The sequence below is a fragment of the Haemaphysalis longicornis genome, unplaced genomic scaffold, assembly GCF_048455015.1.
Source record: "Haemaphysalis longicornis isolate Haplotype H1 unplaced genomic scaffold, Haemaphysalis longicornis Haplotype H1 scaffold_12, whole genome shotgun sequence".
Taxonomy (NCBI): domain Eukaryota; kingdom Metazoa; phylum Arthropoda; class Arachnida; order Ixodida; family Ixodidae; genus Haemaphysalis; species Haemaphysalis longicornis.
The window spans coordinates 112541510-112564289 of NW_027526225.1; the positions used below are offsets into that span (position 1 = coordinate 112541510).

A 22780-nucleotide genomic window follows, 5' to 3' on the forward strand; every position below is an offset into this window, starting at 1 on the left:
GCAGTGCGGAGAGCTCCTGAGTTTTGTGGTGCGCTTTCATATTTGTTGAATAAACGATTGAAGTTCCCATTAAAGTTCTGTACCACATTTTATCAACAAAAGGTTGGTGCGTTTTGTTTTTAGGTTTTTATTGAGTTGTTTGCTATTGTCACTATTGTGCTGTCCGATCCCCCTCTCACTTCGCAACGAGAATACGCCATTGTCGGCTTCCCTTTGTACGCGGTGTTCGTCGAGCCCTTTAACCGCTGTAATGCGGAATTAAGCACGCCGGATGGCCGTCGCGCCTCTCGGTGAATAATCTGAGAGCCTGCTGACAACCTAAGCTCTGGTAAGGACGCCCGCGATGTTGTGCTTGTCGCGTGCCAAAGCCGGATAACCTACGGTGGAGAGAGAGAGAGAGAGTGGAAACCCTACGTTCACAACGTTCGCACCGTTCACTGTTCGCTTGGATACAAATCTCTTGTTATGAATGGGGATCGGTGGCGCGTTCCATACGTCTCGGTGATGCGAGCTCGGAAGAAAGCTTCGCACTAGAAGCCGTCTCAATTTCGCTGGCGAAGCAGCAAGTTGTGGAAAAGCCCCAGGCATTGTCTGCGGCGCCGCTGGCGTCGCTGGGTTTCGCCTAACGAGCCTCATTTAGGCAGGTGGTTTCTGACCGTGTTCGCGGACGCGGCAGTTCTTGTGCGTTTGTGTTTTCTACGTAGAGTGGTGCAGTGTCGATCTGCGTCTAACCGATCCCCTCCCCCTGCGGTGCTCTTCGACGTCAGGCGGAGCGGCGGCTTCGCCTATGGCGTCAGGCGAAGAAATGATGTCCGCTTCGCCGGGGCCGCAATCTCAAGGGGGTCCGCCGCCCCAGCCCGGCGGCCCGCACCCAAGCGACAGCCACATGCAGCAGGGCTACCCGTCCGATAACATCCACATGCTACAGCGGGTGAGTGTCTCGTTTGGAAGCGAATGTTTGATTCTAGAAAGCAGCGCACCTTCGCGCATTGGATATGCGGCCGCCATTGCGGTTTTCGGTTGCTACGGGCTGTCAGCTAAGCGTTCATGCCGTGTCTTGTGTTCGTTCTCCTTGGCGCTTGGGTGTTCAGTTCTTGTCATTGGCGAACACGTATCGACAGGATGGAAATTAGACTTGGAAGGTAGGATCTTTCGCTTTGCGCAGCGATTACACAACTAGTTCATGTCCCTTGAACTTGTCTGTGCCTCGTGTGTGTTGCAAATAATGCAGCTTTGAAGAGCAATCCAGTGGAGTTGGAATGACGTCCTTTGTTGCTCAGTTATGAATTTTGCTACCGCTACACGTCCTCTCAAGCTTTTCTTTTTCAACAGAACATTAGGATCTTGTCCTGTGTCATTCATTCTGCCAGTATTCATACAGCTTGGAGCTGCGACGACAGAAAGCGGACTGACATGAACCAAAAAGATCAGTGGGGGTGCGGGTAATTAACAAAGGTGGATTCGTGATTCATGTGTGTACCAGTGTGGTAGAACAGTTGCATACAATTTAGACAACAGACACTAATTCCTGTGCATTTTTCTGCAATTGCATGGCCCCAATGCTGCTTTACAGAGAGGGTGTTTTCTGGGCAACAGTGTCTCACACCCCGAACTGAGCAACCTCATAATAGCAGTGACACAACTTGAGCACTAACTGTCGCAGTGGTTAGTAGGTGTCAGAAATTAACAACACACTGCGTGAGGGCTGTATCAAGTTCAGGCTGGGACATAATGTAGTTTCATGTTTGCCTGCTCATGTTTTGAACTTTCTATGATCGGCGACTGTCTCATTTGTGCGAACCAATTCCGTTAGCTCGTCTTGCGTCTATTTCCACGAGAGACACAACAGGACTCGCAGCAGACAAGTTCTACCCACACACCGTCAGCTCAAGTGTTGGACCCCAACTCTTCAAAAAGCACTGCAGGGCCTCTGTGAAGGTGACCATTAAGACTTGTACTTGAAGGCTTGTTTCACGAGCTTAGCTGCTTAAATTGCTTTCTACTTGAACTTGTAAGGGAAGGGCAACCTTTGTTTGACAAAATCGGGATATTAACAAGAGGCTGCCATTTTTTATGCACCTGAATACCGACCGTTTTGAGGAAAAGTGTGCAAGTTATTTTTTGTTAACCCTTCAAGTGCAGCAATTTTCTCTGAAGAACTGCTTAGACCTACTCAAGCAAAAAGTGCTAAATAGTTATCCACCATTGTAATAGTATAATGGAATGATCGAGTCTCTTGAATACACTAGGGGAAGGGGCAGTGTAATTAAATGACGTAGCACTTTGCTGCTTCGAAGAAGGTTCAGCTTGTGAAAAGTAGCTACAGCCGCTTGGACAAGCCTTGCACGACTTCACCACCACCCTTTGTGGTGCACTGCTCCCTGCTTCCCCAGCGCTACTTGAGATAAGGGCACAGCAGAAAACGTCACAGCCTTCCAGCGTGCACGCAGGGTTCCAACATGGCAGCTACAGCGACGTCAGTGCAAGCTTGTAACGTTAAAAGCGGGCCATTACACTCAACCCCATCCACTCACAGCACAAATTACACAACACACGACAGTAAAGCATCGAGTACAGTCACGAAATACGGGCACTCCTGTTGGAAGCAGTTTAGAAGGCAATGTCGAAGGAGGAAGCTTTGTGAATCTTCCAGTTTGGTGGTTTGCTGGTGATGGAAAGCTTCGGCAATGTCAGCCGCTGTTTCCCTCTGTGCTTTGTCCCGAGGCAGGCCATCAACAACATGGAGTCGGAGAAAGGGCTGGCTCCGGACGACCCCCGCTACCCGCAGATGCTGGGCATGCCGGGCAGCCGAGGGGGCAAGCCGCCCGGGGGCGGTGGGGGCAGCGGGAGTGGGTCGGGTGCCCCCAGCCCCATCATGGGACCTCCCCCCGTGCCCCCGCAGGGGGCGGGGCCCATGGGCGGCCCACCCACCCACGAGGGGCCACCCCCACCGCACCACGGCTACGGGCCACCGCCCCCACAGGGTCCACCGCCACCACAACACATGGGGCCCGGTAAGGAAGTGTTTACTCATTTGTTTATTAAAGCGTAGAAAGCTTTCTCAGTGGAACCAATGGCAGCCTGTCAAAAAACTAATGCATTTCCCGATATACCAGTTGGTCAAGCGAAAAGCTCCGATAAAATCTCTGGACATTCAGCGCGGGCTTGAAACCTGGCTTACGTTGTGTCAAAATGGTTACTTGAAATCGCAAAAAAAGGAACGCTTCTGTATGAGACTGATTAATTGATTGTAAGGTTTAACGTGCCGACACAACGCAGGTGATGAGGCACGCCATAGTGGAGGGCTACGTATTACTTTTGACCACCTGAGGATCTTTAACGTGTGCAGAAATCTGTAATGCATGGGCATTTTTGCTTTTCACCTTCATCAGAAAGGCGACCGCCACGGCTGGGAATCGAACCCGCACTTTCGTGCTCAGCAGCACAACGCCTTATCCACTGAGCTACCGCGGTGGTTCTTCCAGATGAGACAATACAGACATAGATCATGAAGGGGTACAAAGTATACCTTTAATATCTCATTAACCACGTATTGGTATGCATTAACACCGTTCGTAGGTGCATACAAGGAAGGCTTTGTTTGTAATTTGGGTCTTTTAAGTTGTACAGTTTTTGCTCTCAATAAATGTGCTACAGAGAGGAGGGGGGAAATTTTTTTACAAGTGGAGCTAGGGCCTCATTTTCGGTAAACGATTATAATGCAGAACAGCTCGTTGGAATTTTTCCATCACCATATTCCCCCAGTGTTCAACAAATGAAAATAGTGCGAGGAGCTTGGCGGAGTATTTTCATTGTCGTGGTTATTATAAGGCAGCGATAAGTAAGTGATTGCAATTGAATAAGTTGAATCCAGTTGTGGTTATCAGAGCTGATTTGGCAACCGGTGGTTGCTGTCTCATTGGATAGGACCTGAGGGCTTGATAAGGACTAAAGGCAGAGCACAATTGTCTCCCCTATGTTGTTTGTGCTGCAAACAGGAAGGGTGAACATTGCAATGCTGGCCCTGCATTTGCTGCCGTGTGTTGGTTACACAAGCATTCTTTGCCTCTGTGGCGATTGCTGTCGCGTGTGTTTTGCCTCAGAATATGTCTGCCCAGTACCAAGCAGTAATTTGTCTGTTCGTATGTACATAACGCACACCCTCATCGTGAGCCACTCTTTTATGATGACTGGGATCACAACCTGTTCCTTTAAGGCTGTGATGATTCATTTTAGCTTTAATGAGGGGAACAGTGGGAAGGGACGGTAATTAGTAACCAAGTGGAATGGGGATTGGAATTTTGATTCACCTCCCCAAGAAAGACATAGTGTCTGCTTGCTATGTCAGTGGGGAATTGGATTGGGGAGCGTGGTGTGCTTGTAGATGCTTGGACTCATCCATCACCTGTTGTCGCGTTCTGCGCTTATTCTTTTTTACATTTTTAAAGGGGGAGTTGAAATGCCAACTTTGTTGCTCCAGGGTCGGGACCCCACGGGTACAGCATGGGTCCACAACAGCCCGGCAGCTACGGAGGGGGTGCCAGCCCCTACCAGCAACAGCCGTACCCTCCGCAGCAGGGAGCAGCTGCGGGCAATCCCCCGCCTCACCAGTCGGGCCCACACCCGCACCACCCGCCCGCTGGGTCGGAACCACCTGACGGACCCTCGCAAGGTGAGCCACCAGCGTTGACGGAGGATATTTTCTTTTTAAAGGCTTGCGGCGGGTAGAGTGTACTAGAAGAGAGAAGTGTGTCATCCGGGATGAAAATTTCTGCTGAGGAACTCCTGTTGGGAGCGGCCCCCCTGGCGGACACTGCTTGCCAGTTGGTTTCAGAAGTTTGTTTGTTAAATTAATCCTTAGTTATTGCCCTAAATAGTCTTATTTCTTTATTTCATGATAGAAAGTTTTATAAAACCCGTCAAATAACTGCTTAGTTTGATTTAAAAACGTATAGGTGGCGGTGGCTGCCACAGGAGCTCTCTGGGAAACGTCTGCACTCCATACAATTTTTTCATTGCAAAAGGGACCTGCGCTCTCCATTGCTTTCCCCCCCGCACAGCACACTTTTGTGTTTGAAGCTGTTTTGTTTTATAGCAGATGTCTTGGGGCTGGATGCCCCTAACTGGAACCATTGGCTGCCCTGTCTGAATTGCAATTTATATCCTTTTTTTTTTTTTTTTTGCTAGTGCAGGATGGAATTTTTTGAGAGGGCAATGAATGCATGCTAGACTGAAATATTTTGGGGGGCAGGGGTTCAGAAGTATTATGACTTTCGCTGTGAGCTGAAGTTATTAATGATTGAAGACGATCTACTGATTCTAATTGAGTCACTGAAATTGTTTGATTATCCATTTCATTGCGCCTTGATCTATCCGGTATCCACCTGATGGTTTTTTTTTTTTTTTTTTTCCGCGAACCATAAACTGGGCTGCGCACCGACTTCCTTGCCATGCATTACGAGTTGACTACATGCAGTTTGACAACTCAATCTTCCTGGAAACATCGGATGCCGTGGCACTTCAGCCGCTGGCAGGAAGAGAGGGACCTTCCCCTCTCGCTTCTGCGATACCCACACGTGGAACTGGATTACTTTTAGGTTAACAGTTTTGAGGTTCAGTACGTCGTCACTGTTGTAACCTACTTATCGTGTTAGTGTGTGTGGGGGGGGGGGGGGGGCGTTGCTTAGAGTAGGATTGCACTCCCACTCCTCGTGAGAGTGAGCAGCAGTTCGTTGTGCTCCTCTGGTTTGAAAGTTGCTTAGGAGCGGAACACGAGGGATAGAATAGAGAAAGAGTGGAGAATGTGGAGGCAGTAAAGCGAGATGTAGGGTGTTGTGAATGCATTCGTGACCTGCTGTCGTGTCCTACAATCTTGCCACGTCCTCCGAAAAACCCTCAACTTCTTGTCTTTACCCGCAGGGTACGGCAGTGGGGGGCCGCCGGGCGGAGGACCGCCGCCGTCCAACGGCTCGGGGGCAGGCAGCGCCGCTCCCCCGGGGGGTGGCCCCTCGTCCGAGGGCGGCGGCTCGTCGTCCTCGTCGAAGCCCTCGCTGCTGAGCCCCCCGCAGCTGACCCAGCTGCGAGCGCAGATCATGGCGTACAAGCTGCTGGCGCGCAACCAGCCCGTGCCGGACCACATCAGCCTGGCCGCCCAGGGCACGGGCTCCTCCCCCTCAGCCTCCTCCTCCTCCCAGCAGGGCACCCCGCAGGGCTCCCCACAGCCGGGGCCGCCCTACATGCACAGGCCGCCCGGTGAGCCTCGCTCGTCTCGCCTCCAGGAGGCACTAGCGCTCTTCGATTTGCACTTTTGGATAGTCCGCGTTGAGTCCTGGGAATCTGCACAGCGTAGGGATACAGGGCAAAAACGAATGCCGAACTGCTTCTTGGGTAGTCTCCAGTGGGTCTGAGTACGGTAGACCGAAAAGCCACACTGGTGACTGGGAAGCTAGTTAAGTACTTCTTATTGGTAGACAACACTTGCCTAGTTTTAAGGGTGGCCACACGTTGCTCGTACAAAACAAAGTGGCAGTAAATTTAGACACGTATCATCGTTGCCTTGCATCTTTTCCAGCTTTATTCGTGAGCTCGCAATGAAGTTACATGGCATACTCTAGGCACTCGAAAGGAGTGTCAAGTCAATGTTTGTGGGAAATGTGTGAAAAGGTCAATGGTGTTCTAAAGTTGCTCTCTTTTTTTTATGTAGAGCATGGTGCAAGCTTTAGTGAAGAACCCAGCACAAATTCACTGTTGTGGGGGGCCAAATTAGTGATACAGATATTTGGTCATGAGGAGTGTTGTTATAAGGGAGCTGTGCAGTTTAGCGTCAGGCTACGTTTTCGCCTTCAGAAGGGGCATCTATGTGTAACGTCCGTTGCTGGTGTTTTTTGCCACGATGCGGTGTAGCTTGTCTCATGGGACATGGAAGTTCCGCACAAATTGATCTTTTGTTGCTTTGCTACAAAGCTTTTTCTCTATAATTTAATTTTTTTTTTTATTGTGCCTTGTGCAAAGCTTCTTATTGGGAAGTAAGATGGGCATTCACAGCAACTCTGTTGATAGCATGGGTGCTTCAAAGAGAGCGGAAATTGCGTTATAATGGTTGTAAGAGTCTCGCCCAATTTTTTTCTCTTTCCCATCTTGCTGCCATTGTTTTCATTATTGACGGGGACGTGCTGTATCCTTGGCAACTGCTAGGAGAAATGAGCAGGCAGTGCAAGGGGAAGGGTAGCATGGTGTTCCAAGAATTCCGTGGCACTGGCATCAGTGTGACTGCATAAAATAATGAAAACATTTATAAGGGAACAAAAGACACTGCAAAGCAGAGGCAAGATAATGCAGTTGAACCCATATGTATCAAACTCCAAAGGTTGTCACAAAATAGATCGATATATCGATAATTCGAAATATAAAACACACCTATCTGAAGATAGGTGTATAGGCCATTGCACATCACTAAAAGCTTTCCGAGATAGTGACAAGGGGCAGCTTACCAATTTGTTCCTCAAAGCATGGGAAATTGGAACCACAGAGCAACGACCATTGCATGCACTTTATTTAGCATGGAAGGGTCTTGGAGCTTCGTTTGCTTCTTTTTCTGCGTCATAAAGTTCACCAAACTGTCTTTAAGATGGGCAACGCGGTACGGATGAGGAAATCCAGCGCTGTCCACTGTGCTGCAACAGTGGCAAAAAACGCTGACGCAAGCTCGGCTGCAGTAGGCGGTTCGGAACGTCGTCAGGGCCACTAGTAGGGTCTGCATCTTCAACATCGGTGATGTCCGCCATCATCATCAGCACTTAACGAACTCGTGTGCTGTTGTGTCATTCGGTTTGACGCATGGGAATGCTGACAGTGCTCTCAATTCACTCGTGAGGCACTCAGAACCGTTGTCTTCAATATCCGAACACCTCCCACCTGGAGCTGCGCAACGAAGCCACTTTGCACACGACACGCTCCGGAATGGCCAGGCTGGGCTGAGCTGCCTTCACCTTTACATCAGGTTTGATGCGAAGAATCGTGGTCAAAAATACTGCGAGGAATTTTGAATACATCTGCGACGGATATCTTTTCATCGGCCTGTACCTGCCGAATGATGTCCGCCTTCGTTACTCTGAAACGCGTGCCGCGGACAAAGACATGCACCATGCTGCATTGGTCCCCCTGTGTGAGCCACGATCCACCACTGGTAACAGCTCGAGCACAGGCACCAAGCACCTCCAGTTGGTTTCCCCTCCTCCTTTATTGCCTCTCGCACACAGTCAGTCTCCTTGTTCTCGCTGCCATGTGGCTGCCCCCCACCTAGTGTGCACGCAGGTGTTGAAGGCCATAGAAGCAACACGACGCCACCGCCTCCTCACCAAGCGTGGCAGCGCTCTAGAGCAGTCGTCATCATATCGCCTCCTTCCCATCAGGAGAAGCGCACTTGTGGCGCGGGGTTCGATGTATCGAATATGCTCGTGATTGGGAGTTCGATACATGCATACAGCAGCGCTATACCTTTGCATGGGATTTCCAAAGGGACATTCAGACTGTTCGATATGCGCAATAATTCAATACATCTGGGTTTGGCTGTATCAAAAAGGATGCTGCATGCAGTCGCAGATGACCCTTTCAGTTGCAGCGCATCCACATCTGCAGTCATTCTGGCAGTGAAGGCCTGCAGCCGCCTTCTTTGGTTTGAAAATGCGGAGTGGGTGTATGGGGCAGGAGAGCCAAGCCTGCGATGGCTGCGAAATGTCTACGTGCTTGGGCTCATTGCCACAGTTGTGCAGGAGCACTGTTGCATGGTCAAAGTACCGTATTTTCTCGCGTATAACATGCACCAAAAATGAAAAAAATTCAGGGGTGAAGTAGAGGTGCGGATTATATGCCAGGTATTTCCTTTGGTGCAGCTTCACTGCAATGCGCGTTGGGCCGCGATGCCCCTACAGCAGAAATAGCGGCTAAGCCACTGTTATCCCTTTGACAGTGCTTATTTTGCACACACAGCTCAACAGTATACCAACCTAAAAAAATTACACCATCTTCCCGTGGGGAACCATGAGGAGGATGCGAAGCACCATGGGGGTTCCGTGTAGGTTCAATTGTGTTGCCGTTATGTTGTTTCATTTATCGGAGCACGAATGGGAACGTAGTGTGAACCCCCATGTAGAGACAGAGAAATGTAAAGACAGTGAAGAGACCGACACCCACGTTGCCTGATCGAACACCTCCTGGTTCTCGTCTTTCTTTATTGCGTGCTCACACTCCTACCCCGCTGCCCGCCCTCTTCGTCCTCTTCTCTGGTTGAGCTGCAAGGCGCGTGGTGCTTCCCGCCACAGCTTTCCCACGGGAAATTTATCATCCTCCTCTATAAAGTTTTCAGTTCGTCGTTTCCGTTGATGTTCAGCTTCGCGTGCCTTCGTTGTATCAGTACCTTCTTGACGTAGTTTGAATGAGTCAAGGACATAAGGCGCGTTCGTAGCACATGCTCCCGTCTCGGTTTGTAGCGCAGTGGAAAGAGCGCCACGAACCTCCCGTTGCGGCCAGAGAGTCGTGGGTTCGAAACTGGGCGCTGCTTAACAATTTCTTTTATTTATAGTGAACTGCGCTGACGTCAGGCCATACGCTGACGGGGCTGAAGAGACACGCATGCGTAGTAGAGTGCGGACGGCGGACAACAACAAGGGAGGGGGGGACACAGCCCCGAGCATGAGGTGCTTCGCATCTAAAAAATGTATAGGCAAGTTAATAGTTACGTAGTCTGCTAGGTAAGTTCTTTTGCATAAACGGATGTATAATGTTGCTTGAGTAGTAGCTTTGGTCCATCCGTTTACGTGTAAATTATGCGGGCAATAGGTGGGGATTTTTTTACTCGTTGACGGAAAGTGGGGGTGCGGGTTATATGCAGGGGCGGGTTATACGCGCGAAGATATAGTAGCGCTCCTGTCTCACTCTGTGTGCCCCCACTGTGGTGCAGGGGCCCCCTCGCCATCGATGAGGCCGTCGCCGCAGCCGGCGCCACCCATGGGGGCAGGTCCCCCGCAGCAGTACGGGGGGCCGTCCGGCCAGGGCGGGGCAGCGTCCATGGGCCCCCAGTACGGGCCCGTGGCACCGGCCTCGGGAGGGGTGGTGCCCGGCGTCCCCGCTGCCCCCCACGGGCAGCCACACCCCATGATGGGCTCGCAGGGGGGAGGGGCCCCCACGCCGCCCCCGCAGGGCGCGGGCAGACCCCCGGGCGGGGGCGTGCCTCCCCAGCAGGGGCCACGGCCGGGCTGCCAGGCCCCGCAGCAGCAGGGCGCACGGGGAAGCCCCGGCACGGGCCCGGCCTCTTCCATGCCGGCTATGATGCAGGTGAGTGTGCGGCACCGGGTGGGACGTGCGGTGAGTTTCTTACTACTGTACGCTAGAGGGAAATCTGTCGCTGTGGTCACGTGCTATCGTTGGAGCCACCGTTGGAGCTGCATGCGTTCCTTCCTTAGCCTTGCTTGCAACATGCGTACTTGTGACTCCTGGTGACAAGGGAGTAACATTTTTTTCTTATTGTTTAAGGGGGGACGCGGCCTTTGAAAACCGAAAAATCGTGAAATAAGTGATTTTTGGAAAACCATGTATTTGGGTTATATATGTCATAAACTAGCTTCTCTGAAATTATCAGCTCCTAATTCACCGTAAAAATGTCAAAAATCGAATATATAACCAGCCACGGCATCTCCCGAGGAGTGAGCAAATGCAAAACGGACCCAAATTTCGCGCGAACACAGCCGCCATGCCGCTTGCCGTAGAGCCGCCATTTTTATCTTGTTTTGTTTGTGGATTCTTGCGCTTTTTTTTGCCGCCTTTACTGCTGGCGGCCGAGGCGTGGCCGAGGCGTGTTACGCTTGTGATTGGGGGACTTGCAGCGCTTTCGAGTTTCCCGCGTCCCGCGTGTGAAGCTACAAATGGACCGTGCGCCCGCTGCCCGGGCAAGCGAGCTGACGCGCGAACGCTATTGGCTGCTGTGCGTGATGACGCACGCTTCCCCCGGCCGGCGGCCTGCGCCACTCGCATCCACCAGATACCCTGCGCCATCGTCTGCTTTTCGCTGCTCCTTTGGTCTGCCTCACTGTTTATCACCTTTTCTTTCGCTAGTCCGCTCATTCTACTTAGTTTTTTGCCGTGCTTACGATCGCTGACGTACTTCAATAGTTTGGAGTAGCCTGCCAGATCGTGTACGTGATCGGACACGATGCGCGGAGTGAAGTTCAGGACGCTACACGCGTTCGGTACCCGCCGCGGTGGCTCAGTGGCTAAGGCGTTGTGCTGCTGAGCACGAGGTCGCGGGTTCGATTCCCGGCCGCGGCGGCCGCTTTTCTGATGGAGGCGAAAAGCAAAAACGCCCGTGTGTACGAGATTTCAGCGCACGTTAAAGATCCCCAGGTGGTCAAAATTAATCCGGAGCCCTCCACTACGGCGCGCCTCATCGCCTGCGTTGCGTCGGCGCGTTAAACCCTACAATGAATTATTACACGCGTTCGGTGCGCGGAAGCGTTCCATGAAGCTCGTTCGCATGGCCAAGAAGAAGGTTGCGCTGAGCATCGCCAACGATAGTGTCCGCGCTTCCAACGACGATCTCCTGCCCTGTCTGTGCAAGACTTCGATGCTGCGAGTGTGTCCGGCGTCTCGAGCGCATCGACCTCTGCGACCGCGGCCTCCGTCTCCGGTCTCGCATCAACCTCGACAAGTGGGAACGTGTCGCGTACAGTTCACTTGGAGACACATTTCCTGACATGCGAGGAGGTCTAGGCAGCGAACAGACAACGTGCTGCTGTTCAAAACGAACTTGGTGCTGTGCCGGCGACCCAGAGGAAGTTACAAGCCACGGAGCCCTACCCTGTGCCTGCCATCGTTACAGGTGAAGGTGGGAAGTTTCGCTTAGCGCAAATGCAAATAGTCCTGTGGTCCCTGATGCCCATGGAGCAGCATGTTTCATTGATTGCTGTCGAGACAGCACAGCATGAAGCTATGCTGAGGTACAATGCGGGCTGCTACAGGGCTTCTCGAGAAATATCCGCGTCTGTGGGGCTCATCACACCAGGCCATCTAGCCCTCCAGCGAGCTGCTGAAAAAACGCCCTGCGCATGAACAAAGCCAGCAAACGAAAGCAGCAGAAGATGGAAAAGCAACATAGGAGGAAGACAGTGCACCAAGACCCCTCTAGCTATGCTGCGGGGTCCTTTTAGAAGTGAAAATGAGTGCACAAACTTTGAAGGCCGTTTTCTCAAAATGAACTTTTTCCCTTTTGTGACTGCTTATCCCAGTGATATCTCAAGAAGTGCTTGTCAGATTTGCATCCCGTTTTTTTTATTCTGTTCCTTAATAAATTTTTTAGGGCAAGACAAGCCCGTTTTCTGAAAATTTTTGTTTCTTGATTTTGTAAAAAATCAAAACAAAATCATGTTTGCATGTTTGATCAGAAACACTAATTTTAGTGCTGTGCTAAAATTTTCCGGTGAAAAATTTAGAAAAAGGGCTCTGTCTTGCCCTGAGGTACATATTCAGGAATAACCATAGTGAATTTCATAGTCGCAGCACGCTTGGCTAATTCTCCAGGACTGGGATAAGAAGCCCATACAAACCACCGTGGTATTTCCTCATAACTTGAGAACTAACCTCCGTAGCTCGATGAAACTTTGCACTTTTTCTAATGTTGATGCTATAACAATACCCTGAAAATTTCATTCAGATACCTCAAGAAACAAAAAACTTAGCCTTCAAGGGTAGCCTCCCCCCTTAAGCTGCAGGAAGCTTTTTAAATGTCTGATTTAAAAAATTTCTTATTAGTGGTACGTTTATGATACCAGCATAGGTTGAAGTGGTCTTTTAAGAACAAGAATTACAGTTTTGTCAGCAGGCAACTTGTGTGCTTGTTGCTGGGCCACGCAAAGTAGAAATAGAACACTCAGGTGTGGAAGCAGGGCACCATGCTGCGCCAATCCGCTTTTCCTGCATCATCGTGCTCCAAAACTGCTCCCAAGCGGTGCCTCGAATTGTGAAGTAATTGTAAGGTGTTCAGTGCCAGTCATATTGTGCAGGGAGCAGTTGGGGCTCATTTGTTCGGCTGTCATTCACGACGTGGCCTGCTGAAACCAGCTCCCTAAAAAAACTAACGCTCTGAGTCACTCGTCACAATTTCCTGGTCTCCAAGTAGTAGCGGCGTGGTACAGGCAATGTGCAAACTTTGCCCCTAAGTGCAGTTTCACCGCACGTATGCGTCATCATTAGCAGTCGTTGCAATCTTCCCGGTTGTTGGCTAAAGCAAAAAATTAAGTAGTTTTACCGGTTGTTTCATTGCTTCTTTTGTTTTATTGGGAAATCACATTTTTCGCTTTACCGACTTCATGCCTGGGAGGCACAAAAAACAAAGTTGCACGTTCATGCTGCATCTCTGTCTGTTTGTTTCATCACCCAAGTTTCACCCAGGTTTCATTCGTTCCATCCCTTGGTGTGTAAAACAAGGTGCTCAGCGAACTGTCCCCAGCATTAGCACTTTTGATAGCTCGGATAAGCTGTTTGCTTGGCTATCCCATGGCTTTCTCCTGTTGGCCACATTTGTTATCTCATGCTTTTCTCACAGCCTACGTTTTGCTGCCTGCTTCCCCTTTGCTAACAGATGCAGCAGCAGAAGCAGAACCGCATCACGCCCGTGGCCAAGCCGCAGGGCATCGACCCCATCGAGATCCTGAAGGAGAAGGAGAACCGGCTGACCAGCCGCATCGCGCACCGCATCGAGGAGCTCTCCAAGCTGCCCGCCAACCTGCCTGAGGACCTGCGCATCAAGGCCATGATTGAGCTGCGCGCCCTGCGCCTGCTCAACTTCCAGCGACAGGTCAGGGGTCCTCTGTGGGCTGTTGCGTCCTTGTGTGAACTGCACTGTGACGGGGATGTGCAGTGCACACACCAAACTGCACGGCATTCCCTGCTATATCGCGTTGCGTAATCTGTGCCACACCTATATGAAACTGACCTTCCTGTGTTTTAAGAGACGACGCTAGCCCGTTGAACTTGTCGTTCTGTAATTGCATGAAAGAAAGCGGGCTGTTGAGGAACTCAGCAACCCCTCTTATGTGGTGTTTCATATTATAGGATAGCTTTATCCACGTGCATCGCTTGCAGCTCGTCTAAATTTTTATTGAGTAAAATACTGCCAATAGCAATGCTGTATGTAATACCGCCCCATCATTTGGCTAAAGACAACTATCTCTTGAATGTCTGCCCCTCTTCCCTAAAACTTCTGGGCCATGGTGCCTGCTTCCTGACCCCTTAAAAATGGTTTTGTTCTATGTGAACACTATACCATGCTTGCAATGGTCTGTGTATGAGAACTTCAAGATTTACTAAAACTGTTTTTCTTACCTTTGAGTGCAATGTCTGTGTAGCAGCTTGTGTAGAATTGAGCCCTAGCGTGTCAGCCACCTAATCGAGACACCATCTTCACTGGTTGTCTGAGGCGACGAGTTAATTTGTGAACCATGTAGCTCGCTCGGTTCAGAGCCACTTAATTGCCAGGTCACATTTTGTTGATCCAACGTCAGAAAACCTAAGATAGGGGTATTTGAGATCCCCCCCCCCCTGCAGCTGCGGGCAGAGGTGGTGCAGTGCATGCGGCGGGACACGACGCTGGAGACCTCGCTGAACCCCAAGCTGTACAAGCGCACCAAGCGGCAGAGCCTCCGCGAGGCGCGCCTCACCGAGAAGCTCGAGAAGCAGCAGAAGCTGGAGCAGGAGAGGAAGCGCCGACAAAAGCACCAGGTGCGTGCGCTGGGCTCCCTGCTGCTTCTACACCGGGCTATGTCATTATTGGCGGAAAGTCGTCAGTGTTTGAGGTCTCTCAAAAGTGGCAAGCCTTGCCAAGAAGCGAGGCTTGGCTTGGCTTGGCTTGTCTGTAGGATAGTGGTGGTCCATGCCCGATGAAAGCTTTTTTCCCTTCTGTTGCGGCGCTTAGGAGTACCTGGCGGCGGTGCTCCAGCACGGCAAGGACTTCCGGGAGTTCCACCGGGGAGTGCAGGCCAAGGTGGCCAAGACGAACAAGGCGGTGGCCACGTACCACGCCAACACGGAGCGGGAGCAGAAGAAGGAGCAGGAGCGGGTCGAGAAGGAGCGCATGCGGCGCCTCATGGCCGAGGACGAGGAGGGATACCGCAAGCTCATCGACCAGAAGAAGGATCGCCGCCTGGCCTTCCTGCTCTCCCAGACGGACGAGTACATCCACAACCTCACCGAGATGGTGCGCCAGCACAAGGCCGAGCAGCGCCGCAAGCTCCGCGAAAAGAAGAAGAAGAAGAAGAAAAAGACGGGCACGCCCCCCTCCACACAGCAGCAAGAAGCGGGAGCAGCAGGGGGCGCAGGAGGGGAGGGCGGGGGAGGCGCCCCCCTCGACGCAATGGTGGACGAGAGCTCGCAGCACAGCGACCTCCGGGTCAACGTCATCGAGACGGCCACCGGCAAGGTCGTCGACGGCAAGGACGCCCCGCTTGCGAGCCAGCTGGAGACGTGGCTCGAAACGCACCCAGGATACGAGGTGGCGCCGAGAGAAGCCAGCGAGGACGAGGAAGAGGGCGAGACTGACGACTCTACGGAGTCCGAGGAAGAAGGCGACGAGAGTTCGGAGCGGAAGCAGCAGCAGCCGGAGCCCCAGCCGCAGCAGCCGCCACCGCCCTCCTCCTCGCCGTCCAAGGCGGGCGGGTCGTCCGACGACCACGTCAAGACGGTGATCCAGGCGGCGGCGGCCGAGGACGACGAGTACAAGGCGGGCGGCTACCAGAACTACTACAACATTGCGCACGCCATTCGCGAGGAGGTGCATGAGCAGTCGTCGCTCATGGTCAACGGCTCGCTCAAGGAGTACCAGGTGAAGGGCCTCGAGTGGCTCGTGTCGCTGTACAACAACAACCTGAACGGCATCCTGGCGGACGAGATGGGGCTGGGCAAGACGATCCAGACCATCGCGGTGATCACGTACCTGATGGAGAAGAAGCGCATCAACGGGCCGTACCTGATCATCGTGCCGCTCTCGACGCTGTCCAACTGGATGCTGGAGTTCGACCGGTGGGCGCCCTCGGTGGTCAAGGTGGCCTACAAGGGCTCGCCCAACCTGCGGCGGCAGCTGTCGCAGCAGCTGCGGAGCAGCAAGTTCAACGTGCTCATCACCACCTACGAGTACGTCATCAAGGACAAGGCAGTGCTGGCCAAGCTCCGCTGGAAGTACATGATCATAGACGAGGGCCACCGTATGAAGAACCACCACTGCAAGCTCACCCAGATCCTGAACACGCACTACAGCGCCCCCCACCGCCTGCTGCTCACTGGAACACCGCTACAGGTGGGTGCACGCTGTCGGTCGGCTGCTGTGTGGCAGGGGTGTTCTGAGGTGGGAAATTTTGACTCCCTCGGTTGTTGGCTCTATGCAGCTGTTCTTTCCTATCAGCGCTTGTTTATTGGGAAGAAAAAGAATAGCAGTTTCAACGTCCGTTGACCTTCCTGTCCAGCTGTGAATCAAGAATTCTATGAATTATAGCATCAAACCGAATCTCTCTGGCTCAGAATGAAGGAACAGAATCGAGCTCGCCAGCTTTGAGTTGAGGCATTTCGTCAAGTTGTCCATCCTCGAAAAGAGTCAAGCTCCACCATTCCATTCCACTTGCTAATATTGAGATGTTACGAAGGTTTCGGTAACGCTTTTTCTTTTTGCTATTTGCAGAACAAGCTGCCCGAGCTCTGGGCACTGCTGAACTTCCTCCTGCCCAGCATCTTCAAGAGCTGCAACACGTTTGAACAGTGGTTCAACGCTCCCTTCGCGACCACCGGCGAAAAAGTGAGCTCACGGGGGTTCCAGATCGTTATCGCTCTTGCACTGAATTTGGAGTAACGTCCGCGTATACACCCTGCAAAATAGCAGAGAGGAAAATGAGGTTTGTCGTCGAACCCGCAGGTGGAGCTCAACGAGGAAGAGACCATCCTGATCATCCGTCGTCTCCACAAGGTCCTGCGACCATTCTTGCTGAGGCGACTCAAGAAAGAAGTGGAGTCTCAACTCCCCGAAAAGGTACGTAACTCTCTCTCTCTCTCTCTCTCTCTCTCTCTCTCTCTCTCTCTCTCTCTCGCCTTTGAGCAAAAGTTTTTGTGCAGTTTGATAGGAAAGAAAAGTAAGATTCCAAAGAGAATTTTGCAAAATAACGTGAATTTCAGCAGGGAAATAGCCCATACAAACAAACAGCCCGTAGGTCCGAGTTTTGCTATAATGGTTGCCTGAAGTCCTTGAAGCTAGTGTGGCTCAAATTGAAGCAGTGGCGCCACTGGTCATGGCGATAAAAAAAAGCTTTTTTGGCAACTAACAAAGGATACAGTATTTTTAAAGTATTGGGTTTACAGCTTTACAAAACAATGTACAGAAAAAGCGTTTAACTCTTGAATGTTCTTAACATGACATCACTGCCAGTTGCGCTGCTGACCGATGATATTTCATGGTCGTCGCTTGCAATGCACCTCAAAACGAGCATTTCAAAGGCGTCTTCTAAATTCCAGAAGCAACGAATTTTGAAAATATTTCAGATTTATGTTCTTGAAAAGTTGTTCAAGCAGATAAAATTAAGCAAAGGCAAATGCATTTTCTCTTTTCAGCCACTTTAATAGGGGTTCTCCACCATAAGATGTTCTTGTATGAGTGATAAAGATTCTCAACTGTTGACTACATATTGGCTCTAATTCACATTTTTGAACGCAATCTGAAATATGGATGACAGTGTTTTGTTAGTCTGCCGCACGCATTCCTTTTCTTTTATTTTATTTCTTTTTCAAAAATTTTAAAACCCTTCGTGATTTCTCACAGTTGTTGTCTTTCTCTCTCCCCCCCTACCGCACCACAGGTGGAGTACGTGGTGAAGTGTGACATGTCGGCACTGCAGAGGCTTCTCTACAGGCACATGCAGACCAAGGGTGTTCTTCTCACAGATGGATCCGAAAAGGACAAGAAGGTGAGCCACCAGCTCAGCAGCCGTTGCTGTGCTTTGTTATTGGCGGTGAGCACGACCACGGGCGGCGCTGCAAAGCGCGCCTCCGTGACGTCGGCTTAGGGATTCCCGCATTTGTCGTCTCCTTCACTCGGGCTCGCTCTCCCTGCTGTTTCATTGCGCTCGGTTGACGTCTGATTGTTGTCCGCACAAGATTTTGCGCGCGCGTAACTTTTTGTCATAATAAGAGACTGAAAACCGCATACACTACCTCAGGGTGTGATTTAAAGTATAGTTTTTGATGCCGCTCTGGAAGAAACATTTCCGGCGTCGTGCCAGTCCTTGCCAAGCCGGTCCTGTGCGGAGCGCGAAGAGCTGAGCATCAGCTTCTGTATGAAGCAATTTTTTGAACAAAAGGAACAGCCAGCTGCTAATAAGCAGCAACCGCGAAAATGCAAGAAGAAAACAAATTACAGGCCTTTTGTCGGTTTTGGCAGAAGGCATTACAATTCTTTGTAATCATATGTAAGGAGATGGTAAAACAGTTTTGTGGCCTTGCCAAATGCTCAAAAGTATGGTATCGCATCACTTTACATTGTCATGGCATGAGAGTATGCTGACATGTGCTATGGGGCGCAAAAAATGTAGGTTGAGTTCCAAATAATCTACTGCTTGTTTTATACCGGGCTGCAGACCAGTATGGAGGTTTAGTACTTTGCAAAATTGTGCAGTATACAGGTTGGAAATTATCCAGAGGTGTCCAAAGCTGACAAAACAACTGAATTACTGGAAAAGACTCTTTTTAATGTACTAAAGCATCAAAACAAGTGATTTCCAGCACGGGTACAGCTGCCCCTCACAAGCAGAGTGCAGACAACAGCGACGGGAGTCCCAAAGCTGACGGCAGGAGCCAGGGGGCGCCACTAAAACATCTGGCCGCCAACTTCTCAAATGTGTACACACCCACCCCACTCCGGCAGTGACTGGCTGGCTGACCGACCCCTCCCCCTTTTTCGCAGGGCAAGGGTGGAACCAAGACGCTGATGAACACCATCATGCAACTGCGCAAGATCTGCAACCACCCGTTCATGTTCCAACACATTGAGGAGGCTTACGCCGAGCACATTGGTTGCACCGGGAGCATTGTGCAAGGGTGAGCTCTCAAAGCCCCGCTTGTGTTGTCGACACATGGGCAGGCATCCTGGACATATCACTTGTACCTTGAAGGACTCTTAACCTTATCCTAAGGAAATTAGCTGTGTTCTAATTCCCATCTGCAACGTTGGCGATAGATGCTGGCAGTAATTATAATAAATTTTTTTACTTTTATTCCCACTTTGTTTTAATAAGGTTCTAGTATACTTGGTCAACCAAGCACTAGAAGAAAATTGCGTGCCTGGCAAATGGATTTTAAAGGGTCCCGACACGTGTTAACTAAGATGGGAAATGAAAGTGTGGCGCCTAGAGCAAGAAGGTTATCTGTGGGCTTAGTTTCCTCGTGATACTACTGTTGTGTGGCTGAGCACTGTAAGCTCATAAGAAGCAGCAGTACCTCGAAGCTTCAGGCTCGTAGAGAAAGGTAGAAATCGTTCTTTCACCCTAAGTCGAGCCTTGGCCGTGGGACGTCTCGGTGGAAGAAAGTGCGATTCTTCGCCCTGTCCCTTCTCGTCTGTGACGAAGCTGTGTGGTGGGGTGCTGTGCAGACCCGACCTGTACCGCGTGTCTGGCAAGTTTGAGCTGCTGGACCGCATCCTCCCCAAGCTGCGGTCAAAGCAGCACCGGGTGCTTCTCTTCTGCCAGATGACCACCCTGATGACCATCATGGAGGACTACCTCTCCTACAGGGGTGAGTTGGTTACTGGGCTCTCCCTGCACCTCTTTTTATAGCTGGCTCTCCAGCTTAAAACGCGCGAAGGCGTGCACTCAAACTGACCCGTCAAACTGACCCGTCAAACTGACCCGTCAAACTGACCCGTCAAACTGGCCCGTCAAACTGGCCCGTCAAACTGGCCCGTCAAACTGGCCCGTCAAACTTTTTTATCGAACTTCCCCGTCAATCAATTGAAGTAAACGAGAGAGAGAAACAATGAGCAGAAAAAGGAGAAAGTCGGGAAAAAAAGAGTACCAGAAAATACATTCGGAAACATATATGTCAACCACGTAGTTCAGAAACAGAGGTTCTGATTGGTGCACCGCTACTAACTGAAAACCATCTCAGAGGAAGAGTTAAGAACAGAAGGTACGTAAAAAGTGCGCAACCTCTCACCGTACTTAGTACGAACCCTCGGTATCACAAAACAATCACGTGAGCGAAGGTCGCTGAACAGTACAGAAAAATCGGGCATGCATAGTAATTTAATGGCATTTACATGCAACTCATGTGATAAACCATTCATTACAGACCTAAGTAACGATTTCAACAGCCATTTGATCTTGCTTTTCCAGAAGGCACTTCAGAAATAAAAACAAGGTTTATTTAAAGTCCTTCCATTCTGGGTAAAACCTGTTGATGCCCAGTATGAATAATGTTCATCAAAATGGGCCCATACTTGAATTGGCCTTGTCTGACATTAAATGCTTTTGGCAAAGTAAAATTGCATTGAATAGGTGAAACTAAGCTGTAATTCATAGCGAACACTAAAAATGTGACCGCAGTGGTTCACTTCATCTTTGAAAACTATTTCTGCTGCAATGGAAAAACCACAAAGGGTAAGTTCCAGCTGTTACCATGCTCTAAGGCTTTTTTTAGAGCACGAGTACGGACCTAAGACAATCATTAGAAGTCTCGTAGGCACCAGCCTACAACAAATGCCCCACTGACATTAATTTTATAGCAAGTTGAAGCGGCTTTCAGTCAAAGGCAGCTACTTGTACCAAAAGCATCCAGAGACTGTCCGAGTTCGACAACCTCATTTTTGTGCTGGTGCTAGGTTTAGATGCAAAGCATCTCTTGCTCGGGGCTATGTCCGTCGGCGTCGGTCCGCACCTCTCCCCCTCTCCCTCTCTCTACGCCAGCTGTGCGATAGCGCGCGCGCTGCTCCTCCTCACCCTCTTCCCACCAGCTGTGCGATAGCGCGCTTGCTACTCCTCCTCTCCACGCGCCGCTCCCTCAGTTGCTGCTTGTCCGATGAACTGAATGGACGCCAACAATTCTGTCAGTGAACTGGCTGGCACACCTTCAACCAGCGCCAGCCAGCTCACTCCCAGAACCACGAGCATCTCTGAAGACAAGGCTGCGCAGAGGAGAGCTCGAGATGCAGAACGCAAACGTCGACGCCGAGCAGCGGATCCAGATGGCGTTCGGCAACGCGACGCCGCTTCGAAACGTCGACGTCGAGCAGCGGATGCCAAACTTCGAGAAAGTGAAGCCGCTTCGAAACGCCAGCGTCGAGCAGCGGATCCCACACTGCGAGAAAGCAAAGCCGCTTCGGCACGCTTTGCATCACCACATAGTTCCCTTCGGGGAGAGGGTGTAATTTTTTGGTACGCGTTACCTCGATTAATGGGTGTCGGCAGGGGAGGTGCAAAAAGGGCCCTTGCCACCACCACCCTCACCCCCCAAAGCCACACCAGCGCAATTGCCCCTTCCCCCACCCTCTCTCTGCCTTTCCCCCGCAGTGCAACACATTTCCCCCCCCCCTCCCCCCTCAAAAATCCGGCGTATCTTGAAATCTAGGGATGGGGGTGGAATAATATTTTCTGATTTATTGAAATGAAATCTGAATTTCAGAAAGGAGGTAATAAAAACCTGATTTTCCCTGCCAGCGACCTTCAAGTCGCATCTATATCCGCTGAATTTCAAAAGCGATCAACCCAGAAAATGAAGGGCTGCAAGTGGGACAAGCAATTAAGAGCATTCAGTAAATGCCTCCATGCACATTCTGTAGGTTATATGCGTTCCCATGCAAGTGCATGTATGATATCTGTGAAGTACTCCAATCCTCTCCCATGCCCCCGCAGGGTACCGGTACCTACGTCTCGACGGTACAACCAAGGCGGAAGACCGTGGTCAGCTGCTGGAAATGTTCAATGCCAAGGATTCACCCTACTTTATCTTTCTGCTGAGCACCCGCGCCGGCGGCCTGGGTCTCAACCTGCAGGCGGCAGACACCGTCATCATCTTCGACTCGGACTGGAACCCGCACCAGGTATAGGGATGGTCTAGGGACGCCCCTAGGGATGTGTCTAGGGATCTGGGGATGACTCTCCTCCTTTCTGTCCCTCCTTCTAACAGGACCTGCAAGCTCAGGACCGTGCGCATCGCATTGGCCAGAAGAACGAGGTGCGAGTACTTCGGCTGGTGACGGTGAACTCGGTGGAGGAGCGCATCCTGGCGGCAGCCAAGTACAAGCTCAACCTGGACGAGAAGGTCATCCAGGCCGGCATGTTCGACCAGAAGTCCACGGGCACCGAGCGCAAGCAGTTCCTCCAGGCCATCCTCACCCAGGACGAGAACGACGAGGAGGTAGGTTGGGAGGGATTACAAAGTGAGGGAGAGATGGAGGGGGGGGGCACAGGATCATGCTCTAGTCCTCGTGAGGGGCAGTTTTGCACGCACACTGGTGTCAAAACACCTTAGCTTCACAGTGTGCGTTCTTTCCCATCCCTCTTAGAAAAAAGGACGTTTTTGTTGCTTTCTTTTATTACTGAAATTTGATTGACAGGCTGCTTTTTGTTTTTGTTGTTTTGTTTTTGAACTTGGGCACTGCCTTCTTGTCTGGCTTTGCGTGGTGGGGAAATGGGTAGGAAAGCACAAGAACGAGGCTCTGTCATTGTCATCATAGTCAGCGCCACTGTTTATTTATTTTATTTAT

The 22780-nt window shown here is 51.0% G+C and overlaps 1 protein-coding gene across 4 annotated transcripts in view; it reads left to right on the forward strand.

Annotated features, from left to right (window-relative positions):
• The first annotated feature begins 170 nt into the window (after nucleotides 1-170).
• Brm (ATP-dependent helicase brm) overlaps nucleotides 171-22780 on the forward strand; it is a 32828-nt gene continuing 10218 nt past the window's right edge. For 2 of the 4 annotated variants that reach the window (XM_077694170.1, XM_077694168.1), the window contains exons 1-16: nucleotides 171-328; nucleotides 768-931; nucleotides 2729-3014; nucleotides 4481-4672; nucleotides 5920-6252; nucleotides 9959-10332; nucleotides 13631-13846; nucleotides 14596-14769; nucleotides 14963-16339; nucleotides 16718-16831; nucleotides 16949-17062; nucleotides 17883-17990; nucleotides 18986-19119; nucleotides 19670-19812; nucleotides 21927-22114; nucleotides 22201-22431. In XM_077694170.1, the coding sequence (XP_077550296.1) occupies nucleotides 788-931; nucleotides 2729-3014; nucleotides 4481-4672; nucleotides 5920-6252; nucleotides 9959-10332; nucleotides 13631-13846; nucleotides 14596-14769; nucleotides 14963-16339; nucleotides 16718-16831; nucleotides 16949-17062; nucleotides 17883-17990; nucleotides 18986-19119; nucleotides 19670-19812; nucleotides 21927-22114; nucleotides 22201-22431 (4128 nt within the window). In that variant the 5' untranslated portion in view covers nucleotides 171-328; nucleotides 768-787. Of the gene's footprint in view, nucleotides 329-464; nucleotides 641-767; nucleotides 932-1813; nucleotides 1939-2728; nucleotides 3015-4480; nucleotides 4673-5919; nucleotides 6253-9958; nucleotides 10333-13630; nucleotides 13847-14595; nucleotides 14770-14962; nucleotides 16340-16717; nucleotides 16832-16948; nucleotides 17063-17882; nucleotides 17991-18985; nucleotides 19120-19669; nucleotides 19813-21926; nucleotides 22115-22200; nucleotides 22432-22780 lie in introns of those variants that run through there. The other 2 variants (XM_077694169.1, XM_077694171.1) reach the window with 2 other exon arrangements.